At 52.3% G+C, this 23,773-nt stretch overlaps 1 protein-coding gene across 1 annotated transcript in view; it reads left to right on the plus strand.

Moving 5' to 3' along the window:
• LOC141188768 (polyunsaturated fatty acid lipoxygenase ALOX15B-like) overlaps positions 1-23,773 on the plus strand; it is a 68,101-nt gene that overhangs the window by 22,664 nt on the left and 21,664 nt on the right. Inside the window, exons 2-3 of the mRNA XM_073661085.1 lie at positions 11,408-11,601; positions 23,139-23,299. Coding sequence (XP_073517186.1) covers positions 11,517-11,601; positions 23,139-23,299 — 246 coding nt within the window. The 5' untranslated portion in view covers positions 11,408-11,516. The remainder of the gene's footprint in view (positions 1-11,407; positions 11,602-23,138; positions 23,300-23,773) is intronic.

The raw sequence follows: 23,773 nt of genomic DNA on the forward strand, positions 1-23,773 counted from the left end.
TGTGCCTTGTGTGTGTGCATTGTGCATGTGTACCCTGTACGTGTGTGCCGTGTGTGTGCCTTGTACGTGTGTGTGTGTATTGTGTACTTGTGTGTGTGACGCGCCCCCTGGGCCGTGTGTGTAGGGGAAATACCCGGAGCCGGGTCTCTGTATAAAGCTGGGGGTTGTAGTCTCCGTGGCAGCGACCCGGTCCCGTGGCTCAGGGTGGTCAAACCAGTGGCAGTCTACTTATGTGGTTTTTATGATTAAATGTCCGACTACGCCACCCGTGGATTGCGATCACTGAGAACCGCCGCTGCGGGGCAGACCGCTGAGGCTGGTGTTGTGTGCGCAGCAGAGGGTAGTATAACTCCCCACGGGAGGAGTATAGCCTCAGGGCAGCGTGTGTTGATGGTGAGGGTTGTGGTGCATGGGCGCAGCAGAAATGACTCAGAGTCTGTGCAGTGCAGTTCAGGGTCTTTACTGTTGGTAATGAAGAAGGCCCTGCCGGGAGTACTGGCTAACATTAGAGGCCTGGTCAGTCTGTGAGCGAACAAGAGTTCCCCTGGCCAGGTGGAGGTGTAGGCCTTCCTGTCTGACTGCACTATTCCTGGCTACCTTGCTGTAGTCATGTAGTAGCCCACGTCCCTGAGTGTACCGTGTGGTGCTCACCCGTATGGCTGGTGACTTGGGGCCTTTGGTGCCTTCCTTTCCTCGATGGCGGTGCTGGTCCCTTACGTGTGACTGAGCCTCCGGGCTTCTATGGCCAGAGGACCTGAAATCCCCTGCCAGGTGGTTTCTGCTGCTGGATGTGGATATCCTCACAGCCTCAGACTCTGGTGTCCGGTTCTCTTTGGCCAGGACGACCTCTGCTAGCTCCAGTCCCTGGCCTTCAGCTCCTGGCTCCTACAGAGCTCCTTGCTGCTGCTCTGCCCCTTCTCTGGAACTAGACTTCTCTGACTCACTAACCCCGCCCCAAACCCAGTTTATAATGGGCAGGTTCCTCCCCTCCCTGGACTGGGGCAGGAGGTGTGGCATACAATAATGCTCCTGACCAGGAAAACCCATGCTCGCTCTCAGACATGGTATTTCTACCACTGTGGCAACCAGACCCCTGGGGTGCCACATGTGCCTTGTACGTGTATGCCGTGTGTGTGCCTTGTACGTGTGTGTGTGTGCCTTGTATGTGTGTGTGCATTGTACGTGTGTGTGCGCCATGTGTGCCTTGTACTTGTGTGCCATGTGTGCCTTGTACTTGTGTGCCATGTGTGCCTTGTACTTGTGTGTGTGTGCCTTGTACTTGTGTGCCATGTGTGCCTTGTACTTGTGTGCCATGTGTGCCTTGTACTTGTGTGCCATGTGTGCCTTGTACTTGTGTGCCATGTGTGCCGTGTACGTACGTGTTTAAATATGTATGTTTATATATTTTATTGCATTATTCTGACTTGTATATATGTAGATGGCCAGATATAGACACAGTGGCATTATGTGACACACAGTGTGTGTAACTTCCACACTTCTAAATCCTGACTGCACAGACGAGAGCTCATAGGTGTAAACATATCGGCATCATCCAACCAACGAGCACAATCCTGTCCATTCATTGGGTGATTGGATTGTTTATGGAAGAACAAACCTCCTTGTTCTCCGCAGCACATTGCCCGGTGTAAGCTGCAGATCTGCTGCTGATAATATGATACTGTATGGGGACAGATTGATCATTCTGTCTCCATCATTCTTCCTCAGCCGCCGGTGTAAAGAGGCCGGGAAAAACTGTAGAACGACTTCAGTGTTGTCAATCGCGCTCGTTTAATGGCCTGTGCACAGAGCATGTAAATACAACCAAAATCTTTGAGTGTGATGGTGCAATATGTGAGCATTTGTGGCCCCACTTTAAACTTTTGCCTAGGGCCCCACTTTATCTAAAACCGGCCCTGCCTCTCCCATCATTCCCCCTCTGCGTTTGACGCAGCAGCGCGATGACGTCACTTCATCGCGGGTCAGACAGTGGAGCTGAGAGACTGAAGCAGCGGGGGAGCAAGGAGCGGTGAGTGTGTATTTATTTAAATGTGGTGCCCATATTACTGGAGGACTGTGGCCGCACTATGCCCTATGGGGCCGCATTATACTGTATGGAGGACCATGGGGGCTGCAATATATTGTGTGGAGGACTATGAGGAGTGCAATATACTATATGGAGGACCATGGGGTGAATTTCATTGCATGGAGGACCATGGGGAGTGTATTTTATTGCATGGAGGATTATGGTGGGCGCATTATACTATATGGAGGATTATGGTGGGCGCATTATACTATATGGAGGAATATGGGGGTGCATTATACTATATGGAGGATTATGGGGGGGGGGCATTATACTACATGCAACGCTATGTGGGGCCATTATAATATTTGAAGGGTTATGTGGGACCATTATACTGTGTGAAAGGAATTATACAGTATGAAGGTTTGTGTGGGGCCCATCTTACTGTTTGGAGGACTAGTGCGGGCCATTACAATGTACGTAGGCCCTTTAATGTGCATGGAGGGCTGTGTGGGAGTCACAGTCGGGGGATCATACTGTGTTGGGGTCACCATACTTTGCCTTGGGAGTTGAGGTGGGGTACAGTAGGGTCATTATACTGTGCATGTGGAGGAATTCACTATGGGGGCACTTTTGTTGACATCATACTTTATGGGGCAATGAAAGAGGAATCTAGGACTTCAGCAGGAGGGAAATTACTATGTAAAGGCTGGAAAGTTGTGAGATTTGCTCTTCTGTGACCCTGACAATTATTTAATTTTTGTTTTTTTCTTTTTTCGGAGGGGGGGGGCCCAATTGGAACTTCTGCTATGGGGCCCCATGATTTCTATGTACGCCCCTGCCGGGCACTTGAAGTTCCCGCGGAGACCTGGGCAGCACATCGCTGGCGGCGGCACATCTCAGCAGGCAGCGCCGGTAATTGTGTCCTGTTGTGATGTGCCATTGCGCCAACACTGCCACCTGGGCCTTGGTGTCGGTGCATGATGCTGGCTGAGGAGCTGCCGCTTCTGCAGACAGTCTGCTCTGCAGCATAATTGATGATGGCGGGCGGCAGGCGGCGAGGCGGGCGGCGGGATCATAGTTTAGGCGCAGACGCGCAGTCAGCAGCTGCCGCCGGTACTGTGTTCTGTGCTGTTCACAGACAGTACAGCCAGCGGGCAGCAGTGCCAGCCTGACAGAGCCCAGACTGCCTGAGTCTCTGACTAGTCTGTGACTGTTGTCACTGGTCAGACATGATGGCAGGCAGCAGCAGGGAGGGACACAGTGGGGTCTGAATCCCAGACATGGGCTGCATCAGGCACTGCAGCATAGCATATGGGCCATATGCCATGCTGCAGTGCCTGCTGCAGCCCAGTTCTGTGTGGGCCGCTCCCACCCCACCCCCACCCCCATATGCAATGCTGCAGCCCTGTGGTCTGTGTGGGCCGCTCCCATCCACCCCACCCCTATATGCAATGCTGCAGCCCTGTGGTCTGTGTGGGCCACTCCCACCCCCATATGCAATGCTGCAGCCCTGTGGTCTGTGTGGGCCGCTCCCATCCCCCCCACCCCCATATGCAATGCTGCAGCCCTGTGGTCTGTGTGGGCCTCTCCCATCCCCCCCCACCCCCATATACAATGCTGCAGCCCTGTGGTCTGTGTGGGCCTCTCCCATCCCCCCCACCCCTATATGCAATGCTGCAGCCCTGTGGTCTGTGTGGGCCTCTCCCATCCCCCCCCCCCATATGCAATGCTGCAGCCCTGTGGTCTGTGTGGGCCGCTCCCACCCCCCCCACCCCCATATGCAATGCTGCAGCCCTGTGGTCTGTGTGGGCCTCTCCCACCCCCCCCCCACCCCCATATACAATGCTGCAGCCCTGTGGTCTGTGTGGGCCTCTCCCACCCCCCCCACCCCCATATACAATGCTGCAGCCCTGTGGTCTGTGTGGGCCTCTCCCATCCCCCCCACCGCCATATACAATGCTGCAGCCCTGTGGTCTGTGTGGGCCTCTCCCATCCCCCCCCACCCCCATATGCAATGCTGCAGCCCTGTGGTCTGTGTGGGCCGCCCCATCCCCCCACCGCCATATGCAATGCTGCAGCCCTGTGGTCTGTGTGGGCCGCTCCCATCCACCCCACCCCTATATGCAATGCTGCAGCCCTGTGGTCTGTGTGGGCCACTCCCCCCCACCCCCATATGCAATGCTGCAGCCCTGTGGTCTGTGTGGGCCTCTCCCATCCCCCCCATATGCAATGCTGCAGCCCTGTGGTCTGTGTGGGCTGCTCCCATCCCCCCCACCCCCATATGCAATGCTGCAGCCCTGTGGTCTGTGTGGGCCTCTCCCATCCCCCCCCCACCCCCATATACAATGCTGCAGCCCTGTGGTCTGTGTGGGCCTCTCCCACCCCCCCCCCACCCCCATATACAATGCTGCAGCCCTGTGGTCTGTGTGGGCCTCTCCCATCCCCCCCCACCCCCATATACAATGCTGCAGCCCTGTGGTCTGTGTGGGCCTCTCCCATCCCCCCCCCACCCCCATATGCAATGCTGCAGCCCTGTGGTCTGTGTGGGCCGCCCCATCCCCCCACCCCCATATGCAATGCTGCAGCCCTGTGGTCTGTGTGGGCCGCTCCCATCCACCCCACCCCTATATGCAATGCTGCAGCCCTGTGGTCTGTGTGGGCCACTCCCCCCCCCACCCCCATATGCAATGCTGCAGCCCTGTGGTCTGTGTGGGCCTCTCCCATCCCCCCCATATGCAATGCTGCAGCCCTGTGGTCTGTGTGGGCCGCTCCCATCCCCCCCACCCCCATATGCAATGCTGCAGCCCTGTGGTCTGTGTGGGCCTCTCCCACCCCCCCCACCCCCATATACAATGCTGCAGCCCTGTGGTCTGTGTGGGCTGCTCCCATCCCCCCCACCCCCATATACAATGCTGCAGCCCTGTGGTCTGTGTGGGCCTCTCCCATCCCCCCCCACCCCTATATGCAATGCTGCAGCCCTGTGGTCTGTGTGGGCCACTCCCCCCTCACCCTCATATGCAATGCTGCAGCCCTGTGGTCTATGTGGGCCTCTCCCATCCCCCCCATATGCAATGCTGCAGCCCTGTGGTCTGTGTGGGCCGCTCCCTTCCCCCCCACCCCCATATGCAATGCTGCAGCCCTGTGGTCTGTGTGGGCCTCTCCCACCCCCCCACCCCCATATACAATGCTGCAGCCCTGTGGTCTGTGTGGGCCTCTCCCACCCCCCCCCACCCCCATATACAATGCTGCAGCCCTGTGGTCTGTGTGGGCCTCTCCCATCCCCCCCACCCCCATATACAATGCTGCAGCCCTGTGGTCTGTGTGGGCCTCTCCCACCCCCATATACAATGCTGCAGCCCTGTGGTCTGTGTGGGCCGCTCCCATCCCCCCCACCCCCATATACAATGCTGCAGCCCTGTGGTCTGTGTGGGCCTCTCCCACCCCCCCCACCCCTATATGCAATGCTGCAGCCCTGTGGTCTGTGTGGGCCACTCCCCCCCCACCCCCATATGCAATGCTGCAGCCCTGTGGTCTGTGTGGGCCTCTCCCATCCCCCCCCATATGCAATGCTGCAGCCCTGTGGTCTGTGTGGGCCGCTCCCATCCCCCCACCCCCATATGCAATGCTGCAGCCCTGTGGTCTGTGTGGGCCGCTCCCCCCCCCACCCCCATATGCAATGCTGCAGCCCTGTGGTCTGTGTGGGCCGCTCCCATCCCCCCCACCCCCATATGCAATGCTGCAGCCCTGTGGTCTGTGTGGGCCTCTCCCACCCCCCCCCACCCCCATATACAATGCTGCAGCCCTGTGGTCTGTGTGGGCCTCTCCCATCCCCCCCCACCCCTATATGCAATGCTGCAGCCCTGTGGTCTGTGTGGGCCACTCCCCCCCACCCCCATATGCAATGCCGCAGCCCTGTGGTCTATGTGGGCCTCTCCCATCCCCCCCACCCCCATATGCAATGCTGCAGCCCTGTGGCAGTTTGTCTGCAGGAATTTACCCCTACAAACCTTTTATATGTGCTATATGGAATGGGGGGGGAAGCTACATGAAACTTGGGGAAACGGCCCCGATGGGGGGGAAGATATTGGATGCGAGGGGGGCACGACGTGGGGGGGACATGATGGGGGGTGAGGGTGGGCGTGACCGGAGGGGGCGACCACTGACAGTGCCTAGGGCAGCAGAAACTCCAAATACGGCCCTGATGGTAATCCAAAACAATTTAAAGGAAGGAAAGTAATAATCATAGGATTAGGGGGCAAAGAAATAGAAGCAGTACAAACTAAAGTATCATTAAAAATAGGGAATTTGCCTACAGCAATGTACAAAGTGATGATTGTCCCTATTCCAGAGTAGATAATTGGCATTGATATACTGAAAGGGATGACATTACAGTTACCGGATGGTAAGTATCAGTTTGGGGTACCTCCCGCAGTAACGACTGGACCATCCCAGCTGTCATATATTGAAGCGGCTCCGGTGATGACTGGGAAAGTCACAATGCCTCCTGTAGAACTTCCTCCAAGCTCAAAGGTGATCAGTATGAAACAATACAGAATCCCGGGGGGGATAAGGAGATCAGTGAGACAATTCAGGAACTGTTGGATGTTGGTGTACTTGGGCCTGTGACCACTGAATGGAACAATCCCATCTGGCCAGTGAGAAAGAGCGATGGTTCATGGAGAATGACTGTGGATTATAGGGAACAAACCCACACCTCCCCTCACAATCGCAGTACCTGATACCATCACCTTGATTGAACAAATACAGAGACACAAAGGAACCTGGTATGGAGTGATAGATTTGGCTAACGCTTTCTTCTCCATACCAATTGACAAGAAATACATGGATCAGTTTGCTTTCACATGGAAAGGAAGAGCATATACATTCACATGTCTTCCCCAAGGGTGGATACACAGTCCAACCATTTGTCACCGGGTAGTGGGAGAACACTCGGATGAGTTTGTCCTTCCATCACACATGCAGATATCTCATTACATTGATGATATTATGGTGCAGGGAGAAACAGGAGAGTAAGTGGCCCAGCAGTTAAACGCACAGATTGAACATAGGAGGAGTAAAGGATGGAAATCAGTCTCAATAAAGTGCAGGGACCTGCACAAACGGTGAAGTTCCTTGGTATCCAATGGAACAAAGGACACAGAGAAATGACAACAAAGGCTAGGCAGAAGATTCTTCACTTTGCTCTTCCTAGAGACAAAGTGCAAACACAACAGTTCATTGGACTTTTTGGGTTTTGGAGACAGCACATTCCATACCTTGACCAAATACTCATGACTAGCCCAGGGGAATGAGGATGACTCGGTACCCGGGCCTTTAGCCTGGCCTTGTAGGGATGTCGCGGTGGTCGGCTCCCGGGCCCGTACCCTGGGGTCGCTCCTTAAAAAGGGGTGGATAATTTTTTAAGTTTATAAAAGAGTTCGTGATGCCACCTGTGGCTTCTGGTGAGAATCACCAGCACTGCGCAGTCCACTGAGGCTGGTGATATGGTAGCTCGATGGTATAGCTCCCCACAGGTGGAGCTGGGCCTCAGGGCAGTGTATGACGGGGAATGCCGGACAGGCGAGACCGAGCCGGGTCAGAGCAAGAACAGGGACAGACACGATAGTCACTTCAGTACCTTTTACTGATGGAAATTCAGGCACGTCCCGGAGCACTGTAGTGTGAAGGGTGCATGTCCGGATCCTCCCCAATGAGCGGGTTTTGGGCCTCCTGTTTCTTGCCTCTGCATAGTAAGTTTCTGACCTGCCTGGAGCTAGGCCTAACTTTGTCTCTGTCCTGCGCTGGCTGACCTGGTGGTAGGGCCTTCTCTTGGAGTGCACGCTCCCGACTTACGGGGCCTATGTTGCTCCTGGCTCTGTTACGTATCAGCTCTTTAGCGATCCTGGGACTTGTAGTTCTCCAGGGATTCCGGTTTATCTTACTGGGTCGTGGAGATCCCGGTAAGCTTCGGACCCGGTGTCCGGTAACTGCTTCGGGGTGAGCCAATTAAGCTCCTCTGCCCCCTATGTACTAACTCTCCTCTTGCCTTCGGCCTACTCGGGCCCTCACTAGGCTACTCACACTAACGGCTGCTTGCCGCGCTTCACCGATCTTATGGCGCCGGCACACCTAAAGCTCACCTCTCTGAGCTACCACTGAGTCTCGACTGTGCTCCACCGCAGACTAACCTCTCAGGCTTCTACTGCAGGAACTCTCTCAACAGGTTTGCTCTCTGTTAATTCCAGTCTAGACTAACTGCTGCCTGGCTCCACCTTTCCTATTTATCTATCTCTAATGGGCTCCCTCTGGTGGTCTGAGGTGGAAGGTGGAGATGTGTGAATGGTTATGGGGGCCTCTTGTGGAGGAATCCATCAATGCACCCTTCTAGGATCTGTGATACCAAGCACAGCTGGGCGTCACACTCACACCCCTCTACAAGGTAAAAAGGAAAAAGTATCCGTTTGAATGGGGTGAGGAGCAACAAATGGCGTTTGAATGAGCAAAAGAAGTAGTGGATTTGTGGCCGGTGTTGGAAGATGAAGCCGTGGAACTAAATGTGTCAGTACAGGAACAATATGCTAATTGGAGTTTGTGGCAAAAACAGGGAAGGAACAAAGTACCCTTAGGGTTTTGGAATAGAAAATTACCTGAAGCGGCTCAGCGTTATACGCCCTTTGAATGTCAGCTATTTGCATGTTACTGGGCATTAATTGACACAGAGCAATTAACAATAGGACATGAGGTAACAATCAGACCAGAGATCCCAATCATGCCGTGGATACGCAGCACTCCAAAAACCCATCGCATAGGGCATGCCCAGGAATCATCAGTAATAAAATGGAAATGGTATATTCAGGACCGGGCAAAACCAGGAGTGAGTGGGGTTACATCTGTGGTGCCCCTGAGGGTTCGGTCGCCACAGAGGTACTGCATCTCACCCAGAGGTGTGGTATCTCACTCTCAGGTAAGGAAGGAGTATGGCTCAGGACCCTGACACCTGCATCCAAAACATACCTGCAGCAGGGGCAGGGCGAGATTGCTCCTAAGGGAGAGCACAGTTCCGGATCCCTAGCTGGGAGGAGGAGCTATGTAGTGGGTGTGGGTGGAGGAAGTAGCTTAGGGGAGCACATGAGAGGAAGGTATAAATAGGGAAGCCATCATGAAAGAGCAGTTCACTCAGAGGAGAAGTGAAAGGAGCAGAGGCTCTGTAGGAGCTCTGCTCGGGAGGAGGGCCTCGTGAGAGGCCCAGGACTGAAGGAGAAGGAGAGAGGAGCAGGAAGGGCTCCAGGAACGAGAAAGGGACCCCAGGGGTACGGGCAGTGCTGGAGGCCACCCGTACGCCCGAATCCACCAGGAGGTGGAGGGGTCAGGCCACACAGAGGGGACCGGTCCCTCAACTAGCGGAGGACTTAATGACTCAACTAGAAACCAGAGGCTGCAGTATTTCAAGTCCTGCAGCCAACAGTCCATATCAGTCTCACCAAGAAGGTAGCCATAGAGGACCCAGGGGACGGAACAGATGTCGCCCAACAAGGCCCGCGGGTACCACATTGGGACACTAGGTATGAGGTGCAGGGAGACGGCCAGAGAGAGAACACACAGAAGGGGGTCCCGCTAAGCACTCCAGAGTTATCTGAGGGTTGCCCGAACCTCTCCGAGTAAGCGCAGCACGACAAGGGAAGTTACACTGGTACCTATAACTTGGACTGCAAGAACCGTGAGTAAAGACCCTTAGGACTGCACTCCACCGTCTCTGTGATTATTATCTGCGCCATCACCCCTGCACTACAACGCCCAGCATCACTTATAACATCTACACTGCCCTGGAGCTAAGCTCTACCTGTGGAGAGCCACACCAGCTTTGCTGCACTAACATCAGCTCCAGAGGACTGCTCCGCAGCGGCGGCTCCATATAGCCGCATACCACAGGTGGCGTCACGAACTTTGTACATAAGAACTCTATAAATCCCCTTTTTACTGACCGCCTTGGGTCACCGACCGGGTCACCGCCACTGTGACATCTCCCCTAGCAACGACCGGCCCAGCACCGAGTACCCCACGGCCCATGGGGCTCGTCACGTCATTGCATGAGAAAATAGCTAAAGTTCCTATAGGACTTCAGCAGCAAGAATTACAAAGGTCACATAAGAAATCACCGGTAATATGGGGGGTTCCTTTTGAACTATTGAGTCCTGAACAGCAAAAACATGCTTGGTTTACTGATGGGTCTGCCAGATATGAGGGTAATAATCGAGTGTGGAAAGCGGTGAGGTATCAGCCAGCCAGCAACAGGATGCTAGTTACCACTGGTGAGGGAAAGGGTAGCCAGTATGCAGAACTTTATGCAATCTACAGTGTCTTGAGACAGGAGTCACTGAGTGAATGTCATCTGTATACAGATTCATGGTCTGTGGCGAATGGGTTGACCACCGGGTTACCAACTTGGGCTCAGAAGGACTGGAAAGTATACAGCAAATATGTGTGGGGGAAAGAACTGTGGCATAAAGATGTTTGGGCAATTGTGCAAAGAATATCAACATATCCAAGCCCTTTCCAATTCCTGCCGACTCCAACTCAAAAATATCTCCCGGATCCACACATTCCTCAACCACGAATCTGCAAAAACACTAGTGCACGCCCTCATTATCTCCCGCCTTGACTACTGCAATCTCCTGCTCTGTGGCCTCCCCTCTAACACTCTCGCACCCCCCAATATATCCTAAACTCTGCTGCCCGACTAATCCACCTGTCCCCCCGCTATTCCCCGGCCTCTTCTCTCTGTCAATCTCTCCACTGGCTCCCATTGCTCAGAGACTCCAGTTCAAAACCCTAACCCTGGCATACAAAGCCATTCACAACCCGTCTCCTCCATACATCTGTGACCTAGTCTCCCGGTACTTACCTACACGCAACCTCCGATCCTCACAAGATCTCCTTCTCTACTCCCCTCTTATCTCCTCCTCCCACAACCGTATACAAGATTTCTCCCGTGCTTCCCCCCTACTCTGGAACTCTCTACCCCAACACATCAGACTCTCGCCTACCGTGGAAACCTTCAAAAGGAACCTGAAGACCCACCTCTTCCGACAAGCCTACAACCTGCAGTAACCACTGATCCACCACACCGCTGCACGACCAGCTCTACCCTCACCTACTGTATCCTCACCCATCCCTTGTAGATTGTGAGCCCTCGCGGGCAGGGTCCTCGCTTCTCCTGTACCAGCCGCTGTCACATTGTGTTCAAGATTATTGTAATTGTTCTTGTATTATACCCCTTTTTCACATGTAAAGTGCCTTGGAATAAATGGCGCTATAATAATAAATAATAATAATAATAATAATAATAAAGAATTAAAGTGACTGTATTTCATGTTGATGCTTCAGATAACCTCGAAAGACTCTTCAATTCAATAGCGGATGAACATTCCAAAATATCAGTTGCTGATGCCAGTGAGGAGCTGGACTCAGCTGAGAAGCTACTTGGATTGGCTCAATGGACACATCAGAAATGCGGACATCTTGGAGAGAAAGCTACTTATCAATGGGCACAAACCAGAGGAGCGCCCCTCAGGTTAGAGGTAATCAAGGAAACAATTATGAAATGTCCAGTGTGTCAACATTTACAGCAGAGACCTATTCCCCATGTGGTTAGGGGCCCTGGACAAACTTGGCAGGTGGATTATATTGGTCCTCTTCCACTAGATGGAGGATGTGTGTGTGTATGCATGGCTGTGGATACATACTCAGGGTACATGATGGCTTGTCCGTGTAAGGCGGCCAATGCCAACAGTACCATCAATGGAACAATGGAAACCATACTATTATACTACGGAATTCCGAACAGATTCGGAGTGACCATGGTAGTCACTTCAGGAACAAGAAGGCTGCGGAAGTTTGCTCAGAACATAACATTGAGTGGATCCTTCATATCCCATATCATCCCCAAGCCACAGGATTGGTGGAGCGCATGAATGGGTTATTGAAAGAACAAAGAAATTGGGAGATGGAACTTACAAAGGGTGGAGAAAACATTTAAATGAAGAACTTAATATTCTTAACAACAGACCAATTGGAGAACAGGAAACACCATTAATGAGGATGATTACCCCCAATTTACAGATATTGCCCTTAAAAGCTTCTACCACAGAACAGACAGTCCTCTATTGGAGCCAGGAGCTGTAGGACCCTATAGGGCCACAGCTGCAGGATTAGATCTACAGTCCCATGAGGGAATCAGATTAGAGAGAGGAGTTGTAAAGGCAATCAAAACTGCTATGGGATTACAAACGCCTCCTGAGCATTCCGGTCTCATAGCTCCAAGGTCAGGTTTAGCCTTAAAGGGAGTTCAAGCGATGGGAGGAGTGATAGATCAGGACTATCAAGGTGAAATTAAGGTACTCCTGCTGATAGGGTAACTCAACTGTTGATTGTGTCTGTGACGGGAGCTAGTTACCCCATCCGCAGATGTCCAATCTTCTTCTGCAGGCCCCTGACATGGAAAGGCTTTTCTTACACTGGGATATATAAAATATGACTATCGCACAGTGTCTCCAAGATGGACTTAACTTTTATTCTCACAAGCAGGTTTTATAGAGAATCACACAGGCTATTTTTAGCACCCATTGTTCTCACCAGATAATACCCACAGTAGGCTCCCAGACAGCAGTTATGCAACAACCCATTAATCAGCACATTGTCTGTTTGCCACTGCTAAGTGAGCACAGGAAGGTGGGGGCCAAGAGTGCTTCAGTCACATCACAGAATGTCCAACAATATGCGATCCGCAATATTCACCCCACTTTATGTCCCATTAGCTGCATAGGCACTACGACAACCCCCATGTGGCAAAATCTTGGAGTACGGGTTGATCCGTCACAGTGTCCATCCAGAAAATGAAGGTGATCAAGGGAACAGCCCCCACAGTAACAACTGTCAAAGGAGATAAAGCTTTTGGTTCTACTCATTCTTTAAATGATGGTGCAAAGATTTGGGTAAAACAAGTTGGGGATAAAGGTCCCCCAGAGCCTGCAGAAGTGATTGCTAGAGGGGCAGACAATGTGATAATAGTGATGAAACCAGGAGAGGAAAAATGGGAACATGTTCCAGCAGACTGGTGTTATCTCAGAGAATAGTCTGTTCTTTCTTTTTAGTGTCCAATTCAAATATGGAGATGGTGGCTGATCGGTGTTATGTGGCGCCCTGCTGCGCACTGGTGCCACAGAACCCAGTAGGGTGCATGGATGGACTTCTCCACAAGAGGCCCTCACACATTCACACACCTCCACCCTACCACCTCACACCACCAGAGGGAGCCCGTTAGGGATATAAATATGGAGGGTGGAGCCAGGCAGTCAGTTAGTTGTTGAGACAGAGTGAGAAGTCAGGTCAGAGAGTGTGCTCAGAGAGAGAGCAGCACTCAGGCTGCTGTGTGAGGCAAGTTCAGGCCTACAGGGCGCTGCTGCCGTAGTGAGGGCCCTGAGTGTGGCCGACGGCAAAGAAGAAAGGAGAGAGGAGTCGAGGGGGCAGAGGAGCGTACCAGGCTCACCCCGAACCATACACCGGACACCGGGTCCGCGCCTACAGGGACCCTTTATACCCAGTAGGGACCACCGGATACCTGGATGACTACAAGTCCCAGGTCGACTAACGCTGACTATTGTACCAGGGCTAGGAGTCACGGAGGCCCCAGCGTCCAGGGAGAGTGATCTCAAAGAGTAGGCCCTACCACCAGGTCAGCAGGTGCAAGAGAGAGAGACAGTAGCAAAGCCAGGCCTAGCTCCAGGCAGGTCAGAAGTTTAGCAAGTGGAAGCAACGGATCAGGAGGCCCTATACCCACTCACTGGGGAGAGTCCAGAAGTTCACCCTGCGTACCAAGTACCCTGGACCATACCTGTATCTCCACCAGTAAAGGTACCGAAGTGAACCCCCGTTCTTCCTGAACCGTCCTGGCCGTCTCTCACCTGTACCACCATCCATTACCCCTCGCTGCCCTGAGGCCCGCTCCACCTGTGGGGAGCCGTTCCATCATAAGCTGCCCTACCATCTGCCTCAGAGGACTGCTCCACAGCGGCGGCCCCCTTTAGCAGCATTCCACAGGTGGGGTCACGAACACTTTACAAATCCCCTATAAATAATTCCCCTTTTGGGTGACCGCCCTGGGCCACGGACCGGGCCAGCCACTGTGATATCCCCCACCGGCACCCAGAGACCTGGCTGCTGAGTACCCCACGGCCCTGGGGGCGCGTCAGTTACAGCCATGGACCTTTTGGTCTCTGTCACTACCCAACCGCTGTATCAACAAAGAGAAGAAGTGCAAGTCAAAGAAAATGTGGCATTGTGGAAAATTAATCAGAACCTATGAAGTTACTTGGCACAATTGATGAACACGAGCCATTTTTGTATGACAAAAACTACTACCGCTACCAATATACTAGAGACTTGTATGGAAGCTATACCAACCCCCTTACAACTGTGGACAAAACTGATAGGGGGGTTTGTCCAAGATGAGGAGATTGAAGAAGGAGATGTGATCCAGAATTATACCTACAACCCGTATTATACTTGTATAATCTGTACTGGAGAGAACTCCCTTACTGAAGACATGATAACTATAAAGACTCAAAATATGGCATCTGCTGAGTTATGTTATCAAATGACTTGTAATTAAAATAAAATGGGTAAATGTCAGCAAATAAAATAGAAGGTAACAAAAGGCCCAATGAAGATAATATCGTGTGCGGTTCACGTTCAGATAAAAGTTGCAAGAGAACGAGGAAGGGAAAAAACATGAAGTGTAACAAAGCAGTAATTGACGCGCCCCCTGGGCCGTGGGGATACCCGGAGCCGGGCCTTGTAGAAGCTGGGGGTAGTAGTCACCGTGGCGGCGACCCGGTGTGTGACCTAGGGCGGTCAAACCAGGGTAGTCTATGTGTATCTGGTTTAAATAGTCCAACTACGCCACCTGTGGATTGCGGTCATTGGTAGCCGCCACTGCGGAGCAGTCCACTGAAGCTGATGATATATGCAGCTGACGCGCCCCCTGGGCCGTATGTGTGGGGGGATACCCGGAACCGGACCCATTGCGGATGCTGGGGGTTGTAGTCCTTGTGTGGCGGGGACCCGGTCCCGTGGCTCAGGGTGGTCAACCCAAATGGCAGTCTATTTATAGGGTTTTGTGATTAAATGTCCGACTACGCCACCCGTGGATTGCGGTCAGAGTGAACCGCCGCTGCAGGGCAGACCGCTGAGGCTGGTGTTGTGGGTGCAGCAGAGGGTAGTATAATTCCCCACGGGAGGAGTATAGCCTCTGGGCTGTAAATAGAGATGTTGGTGGTGATGGTGCGTGGGAGCAGCAGTAACCACACGGAGTCTGTCATGCAATTCAGGGTCTTTACTGTTGGTGGTATTAAGGGACCCGTCCGGAATACAGGTTAACAATGGAGGCCTGGTCAGTCTGAGAGCAACTGGGAAATCCCGCTGGTCAGGGGGAATTTATAGGCCTACCTTACTGACTTCACTCTTTCTTGGCTATCCCGCTATAGTGTGGTGGTAGCCCACGTCTCTGAGTGTACCGTGTTGTTCTCGCCCGTATGACTGGCGACTCGGGCCTTCCGTACTTCTCACCCCTCCGGGGCAGTGGTGGTCCCTCTCGTGTGGCAGAGCCTCCGGGCTTCCTTGGGCCAGAGGACTTGAAGTCCCCTGCGTGGTGGTTTTCTGCTGCTGGGCTTATAACCCTCACAGCCTCGGACTCCAGTGTCCGGCTTTGTAAGTCTCTAGCCAGGATGAGCTCTGCTAGCTCCCCTCCTGGTCTCGTGTTCCTCCTCTGCCTACAGGTACTCCTCAGCCTGCTGCTGACCTGTCCCTATCTGCAACTTCACTGGAGCCTGGTCTGGAACTTCTCTCACTAACCCCGCCCCAGATCCAGTTTATAAAGGGCAGGTTTCTCCCCTCCCTGGACTGAGGCAGGAGGTGCTGCATGCTAATTGTCCCAAACCAGGGAACCTCCCACCTGCTCTCAGACATGACATTGCTGCCACTGTGGCGACCAGACCTGGGGTGCCACACAGCAAGATAGTGTAACTCCCCACAGGAAGAGTGTAGCTTCAGGGCAGCATGAGTGGATGATGGTGGTGATAGTACCTGGATCAGTAATGATGACACGGAGTCTTTGCAGTGCAGTCCCAGGGTTTTTACTGGTGGCAATTATATAGGCCTCAACGGGAGTACTTGCTAGGGATGAGGGCCTGGTCAGTCTGGGAGCAATCCTAGAATTCCCCTGGCCAGGTGGAGTTGTAGGCCTGCTGTTCTGACTGTACTCTTTTGGCTATCCCGCTTATAGTCGTGTTGTAGCCCACGTCCCTGAGTGTGACGTGCTGTGCTCACCCGTATGGCTGGCGACTCGGATCCCGTGTATTCCTCGCTCCTCTGTGGCGGTACTGGTCCTTTCGTGTGGCTGAGCCTTCGGGCTTCTGGGGGCCAGGAGACCTGCAATCTCCTGCCTTGCGGTATCTGCTGCTGGGCTTGAAGGGTCCCACAGCCTCGGACTCTGGTGTCCGGTTCTCTGTATCTACTCTGGCCAGGACGAGCTCTGCACAGCTCCAGTCCCTGGCTTCTTACTCCTGTGTCTTGCTAGACTCCTGACACTGTCTAGACTCTGACTAAACTCAACTGGCTAACCCCGCCTCCAGACCCAGTTATATAGGGCAGGATCCTCCCCTTTTCTGGTCTGGAGCAGGAGGTGTTGCATGTAGTGTGTTCCCTGACCAGGAAACTCCTGTTTTGCTCCCAGACATGGTATTACTACCACTGTGGCAACCAGACCCCTGGGGTGCCACAGATCGCACGTTACAATTACAGGAGGTGATCACACGTTACAATTGGGGAGGTGATCGCATGTTACCATAGGAAGGGAATCGCACGTTACAATCAGGTGGTGATCACACGTTACAATCAGGAGGAGATCACACGTTACAATCGGGGAGGAGATCGCATGTTACAATCGGGGAGGAGATCGCACGTTACAATCGGGGAGGGGATCACATGTTACAATCGGGGAGGAGATCGCACGTTACAATCTAGGAGATAATCACACGTTACAATCGGGAGGGGATCGCACGTTACAATCCAGGAGAGGATCGCATGTTACAATCGAGGAGGTGATCGGATGTTACAATCGGGGAGGAGATCGTCCGTTACAATAGGGGAGGGGATGGCATGTTACACTCGGGGAGGAGATCGCCCGTTACAATCGGGGAGGGGATTGCATGTTACAATCGGGGAGGAGATCGCCCGTTACAATCGGGGAGGGGATTGCATGTTACAATCGAGGAGGTGATTGCATGTTACAATCGGGGAGGAGATCGCCCGTTACAATCGGGGAGGGGATTGCATGTTACAATCGGGGAGGAGATCGCCCGTTACAATCGGGGAGGGGATTGCATGTTACAATCGGGGAGGTGATCACACGTTACAATCGGGGAGGTGATCACACGTTACAATTGGGGAGGGGATCGCATGTTACAATCGGGGAGGAGATCGCATGTTACAATCGGGGAGGGGATCGCACGTTACAATCGGGGAGGTGATCACATGTTACAATCGGGGAGGGGATTGCATGTTACAATCGGGGAGGGGATCGCACATTACAATCGGGGAGGGGATCGCACATTACAATCGGGGAGGGGATTGCATGTTACAATCGGGGAGGAGATCGCCCGTTACAATCGGGGAGGGGATTGCATGTTACAATCGGGGAGGTGATCACACGTTACAATCGGGGAGGCGATCACATGTTACAATCGGGGAGGTGATCACACGTTACAATCGGGGAGGGGATCACACGTTACAATCGGGAAGGGGATCACATGTTACAATCGGGGAGGGGATCACATGTTACAATTGGGGAGGGGATTGCATGTTACAATCGCGGAGGAGATCGCATGTTACAATCGGGGAGGGGATCGCACGTTACAATCGGGGAGGTGATCACATGTTACAATCGGGGAGGGGATTGCATGTTACAATCGGGGAGGTGATCACATGTTACAATCGGGGAGGGGATCCCACGTTACAATCGGGGAGGGGATCCCACGTTACAATCTCCTTTTTGTGCTGTTACAGATTGGATACATTTAAGAAGGAAATTGTTGGTATTCTCGGCCTCCTGTTCACACCTTACTTTGATATTGGGAGTTGCCGGTGACAATAATATACGACACGTTCAAGACACGAATAAGGAGGAGAAAAAAGGAGAAAAAATGTCAGAAACCATTCCCCTGAGGCTCGAGAAAACCCGTCAGCTTCATCCAGGAAACGTAGAGGATGTTTTCCTCGCTCGTCTTCCGTGACGACAGACAGAAGGAATCGGGAGGTTTTGCGCCCGTAGACCTGAGTCTCATCGGCTTTATGGAAGACTCCGGCGTTTGCTGCCATTTCTTTTTCTCCGGTGGATTCGGTCTGTGGAGATAATGGCTCGTGCGCCCTGCGCCATCGCAGAACATTGCTCTGAGTGCTGTCTGTTCTTTTACAGCTACAGACCAGAAATACCCCAGTGTGAACGAGCCCTAATGATGAATGCCCCCTTGTATATATTCCAAAGTGCTGGGGTGTGTTCACACCTAGCGGATGTGATGCAGTTAAATTGTATTAAATCCACATATGAAAAGCTGTTTTTTTGCACAACGCGGTGACTGACGTCTGCATTTCATGGAGCATAAAAAACACTGAAAAAATGTGTAAGGCCACAGCCCCACTATCAGTATAAGGCCACGGCCCCACTATCAGTATAAGGCCACGGCCCCACTATCAGTATAAGGCCACGGCCCCACTATCAGTATAAGGCCACGGCCCCACTATCAGTATAAGGCCACGGCCCCACTATCAGTATAAGGCCACGGCCCCGCTATCAGTATAAGGCCACGGCCCCACTATCAGTATAAGGCCACGGCCCCACTATCAGTGTAAGGCCACGGCCCCACTATCAGTATAAGGCCACGGCCCCACTATCAGTATAAGGCCACGGCCCCACTATCAGTGTAAGGCCACGGCCCCACTATCAGTATAAGGCCACGGCCCCACTATCAGTATAAGGCCACGGCCCCGCTATCAGTATAAGGCCGCGGTCCCGCTATCAGTATAAGGCCACGGCCCCACTATCAGTATAAGACCACGGCCCCACTATCAGTATAAGGCCACGGCCCCGCTATCAGTATAAGGCCACGGCCCCGCTATCAGTATAAGGCCGCGGTCCCGCTATCAGTATAAGGCCACGGCCCCTCTATCAGTATAAGGCCTCGGCCCCACTATCGGTATAAGGCCACGGCCCCACTATCAGTATAAGGCCACGGCCCCACTATCAGTATAAGGCCACGGCCCCGCTATCAGTATAAGGCCGCAGCCCTTCTATCAGTATAAGGCCACGGCCCCACTATCAGTATAAGGCCACGGCCCCGCTATCAGTATAAGGCCGCGGCCCTTCTATCAGTATAAGGCCACGGCCCCACTATCGGTATAAGGCCACGGCCCCACTATAAGTATAAGGCCACGGCCCCACTATCAGTATAAGGCCACGGCCCCGCTATCGGTATAAGGCCGCGGCCCCGCTATCAGTATAAGTCCGCGGCCCCGCTATCAGTATAAGGCCACGGCCCCACTATCAGTATAAGGCCACGGCCCCACTATCAGTATAAGGCCACGGCCCCACTATCAGTATAAGGCCACGGCCCCGCTATCAGTATAAGGCCGCGGCCCTTCTATCAGTATAAGGCCGCGGCCCTTCTATCAGTATAAGGCCACGGCCCCACTATCAGTATAAGGCCACGGCCCCGCTATCAGTATAAGGCCGCGGCCCTTCTATCAGCATAAGGCCACGGCCCCACTATCAATATAAGGCCACGGCCCCGCTATCAGTATAAGGCCGCGGCCCTTCTATCAGTATAAGGCCGCGGCCCTTCTATCAGTATAAGGCCACGGCCCCACTATCAGTATAAGGCCATGGCCCCGCTATCAGTATAAGGCCGCGGCCCTTCTATCAGTATAAGGCCACGGCCCCACTATCAGTATAAGGCCACGGCCCCGCTATCAGTATAAGGCCGCGGCCCTTCTATCAGTATAAGGCCACGGCCCCACTATAAGTATAAGGCCACGGCCCCACTATCAGTATAAGGCCACGGCCCCGCTATCGGTATAAGGCCGCGGCCCCGCTATCAGTATAAGTCCGCGGCCCCGCTATCAGTATAAGGCCACGGCCCCACTATCAGTATAAGGCCACGGCCCCACTATCAGTATAAGGCCACGGCCCCACTATCAGTATAAGGCCACGGCCCCACTATCAGTATAAGGTCACGGCCCCACTATCAGTATCCGGTCAGTATCCGGTCAGTGTTTGTTCTCAGGAGTGGGTGATAAATGCTGAATTGGTGACTTGTTTCTATTCTACCTTTTCTCTGATTGTTCCTCACCTGGTTTTGGTTCCCACTCCTGAGAACAAATACTGAGCGAACACTGACCGAATACTGATCAAATACTGACCGAATACTGACCAGATACTGATAGTGGGGCCGTGGCCTTATACTGATAGTGGGGCCGTGGCGTTATACTGATAGTGGGGCCGTGGCGTTATACTGATAGTGGGGCCGTGGCCTAAACATCATTATTTTCTAGGAAATCATTTACCATAAAGACAATGAAAAAAAAAAGGCCAAAAATGGTTTCTATTTATTCATTAATTCATTATATAATATAAAAAATCCCGCAGCTATCTGGAATTGCCGTCTTCATACCCTCCCAAATCATCAAAACCGGCGTCTTGTGCCCCCGCCCTGATGGCGGACGCCCTGGAGGAAGACGCGTTACACGTGTGTAGACATCGGCTCCTCTTCATGAATTTGGCGCATCCTCCGGCCGCCGCGGGCCGACGCCAGACATCTTCCTTCGCTCAGGATCCGGAGCTCATCTCTGGGGTAATCGAGGCCGTTCTTGTGGCAGAAATGACGAGGAGTTTCTCGGCTGAGCTCATTCATGCCGCTCCCTGATAACATCTAACCACTTTTCAAAAAGATGGCGGAGCTGGCCGGGAGTGGCGTAAAAACGCCAAAAGTCACAACATTTTTGCACAACTTTCCTACTATTGTATGCAGACAAGTCTCATAATTGGTGGTTAAGGGGTTAACATTAGAGAATCTGCTGCAGACAGTGTGTGTCCTCTCCTCCCCGCCCGCCTGTCTGTCCAGGCTGGAGGTCATTAGACCCTATAAAGCCTTCTCTTCCCTGCCTGGGATTGGTTTCCAGTCCAGGCCACAGAGAGGTGAGGAGTCAGCTGTGCTTTGGTGGTGGTGGGAGCTGTGCTTGGTGGGGGGGCTGTTATCATTGTACAGATTGTCGGTGTTTCTATTGTTCTTATACTGGTGTTCAGGCTGTGGACGCAGATCCCTTATCTTTACCATTTTTTTTACGGTTTCTGCTTGTGGAGAAGTTGTCTCCAGAAAGTAGTTGGGTTATTACCTGGGATGAGGCTGTCCTGGTGTAGCATTGAACAATATTGAAATTTTAGTAAAAATACATATTGTCCTCCCTCTGTAGAGCAGCTCGGAGTAACGCAGTCTCCATTCTGTGCTGCCGTCTGTCCTCCTGGTGAATAGTAGAGTTGTAGTATTAGATGTATAAAGCTCAGCACGAGGTCTGCTGTATCACATTCAGCCATCAGTGGTCTGTCCTGGGTTTACACTCTCTCATCTCTGTAGTTACACAGGACTGGGCAGATGAACGTGCACACATTGCTAGACAGTGAGAGCCGTGATTACTAGACCTGCTGGGGATTCTGGAAGCTTTGTGAGCAGATGACTACTCTATAGACCTCAATGGGCTTGAGAATAGTGGCTGGGGTGTTGGGCTATGTGCACATGGTGTGTTTTTGATGCAGTAAATCTGTGTGGAATTGGCCCCCCAAAAAATGCACTGCAAACCTTATCCCAGCATTTTCTATGAGATTTTGTAAGATCTGTGCACCTGATCAGGAGTTTTCCTTACAGAATTTCATGTGCGTTAAAAGAAGCAGCGCGTCCACTCTCTTTATGGATTTGCCTGCACTTTTCCTATACAATGCACTGTAAAAAAACACTGGTAAATCCTCAGGCAAAAAAATGCTGCAGAATTCGACCTTGTAGAAATGCTGCAGAAACTTGTGCAAGCAAATACTGCTGGTGTGCACATGGCCTGATGAGTGAACTGGTCACCTGGCAGGTAACTGCTGCATGTGCTGGAGGCCGAGCGCCATGGAAACCAACTGTGCACTATAGAAAAAGAATCTCTCATTGCAGGAGAATGACCATAACTAGAAAAGCAAGTCCATAGCAAATGTCTAAAGCAATTTAATCACTTAAGAACCCGCCTTAAAGATCACGAGATGTAAGCTTAGAGATGGTGTCGGCTTCTCTTCACTTAATTAGATTTTACATACAGGAGGAAAAATATCAGTTTGAATAACTGTTTTCTTGAGTTGAATAACTTCTTTATTTTCTTATAATGGCGCTGTTCCACAGGGGCGTTACTATAATGGGTGCAGAGGTCGCACGCACGCCCGCACCTTGGAATCTAAGGGGCCCAGAACGTCTCTTGGCCCATATGGGAAAGAAGCAATACTAATAAAGATCTGAGATAATTGTGGGGTGGGGGGCTCACCGGAGGTTTTGCATTAAGGTCCACCAGCTTAAAGTTACACCACTGGTGTTTTATCCTTGTAGACCATGTCTGACTCCGGCCTTATGACTTTTCTATCCAAACAAGCTCATTGACCATTCTGAAGGGTCTCTGCCGGCTATAACACGCCAGGAAAGTTCTTCTAAGAGCTGAACTGTGCATAATCTTTAATGAAGCCCAATGCACAAAAAAAAAACCCTCAGAGGACGTCTATTTCCTTAAATATTAGACCTTCATGTAACAGAATTCTGACTGCCGCTCTCGGGGTGATGGTGAGATGATGGGATTCCTGCCACGTCGGTGGATCGGCTGCTTTGTTGTCTTCCCATTAGTTTTAATGACTTCTTATGATCTGTCCTCCTGGAGGACTTGGACCGTATATGAGGCTCTCCTTCCAGTGACCTCCAGTGTTTATGTACAGGAGAGGGGTCATCCACCGACGACATGGGGCGCTACAAGGTGACGGTGGCCACAGGAAATGATTTGCTCTCTGGGACCATTGATGCCATCTCCATCAGCCTTATTGGGGAGAAAGGAGAGAGTGTGAAGATTAAGCTGGCTTACTTGTGGCTCCAAGGAACGGTGAGTAGTCTTGTATTACCCTATGTGTGTATAGGTGGGCTTCCGGTCTAACACTTCTCTTGGTAAACATGGATCATATTCCAGGGCCCCTGGTGACTTCATAAAGATTTTCTTGGTGTTGGTACTGGCCCCGACCTTCATAAAATTGTCACTTTGCATTTCTTTTAGCTTTGGCTATATTCCTCTTGGAGGGGTTGTCTATCTTCAGAAAACTCCTCCTCGAGTATGTGTTAATATAAACTACCTGTGAACACGCTTCTGGTTTCCAGGTGCTCAGATCCTTGGTTTGGAGGCTTTACTTCTGGAGCTGAGGGAGGATTTCTTGTCTCAGATGTTAAGGAGGCTGGCTCATCTCAGAACCCTCTTTTCTGAATCCACTCATCAATTTAATAATCAGACTGGCTTGGCCATTTGTGAGATACTTGGCCAACACGACGCCGTAAATGCTTTCTGCACAGGGCTGAAGTAGCTTCC

Source organism: Phyllobates terribilis, unplaced genomic scaffold (assembly GCF_046119375.1).
Source record: "Phyllobates terribilis strain yellow unplaced genomic scaffold, ASM4611937v1 Scaffold_2__4_contigs__length_985480577, whole genome shotgun sequence".
Lineage (NCBI taxonomy): Eukaryota > Metazoa > Chordata > Amphibia > Anura > Dendrobatidae > Phyllobates > Phyllobates terribilis.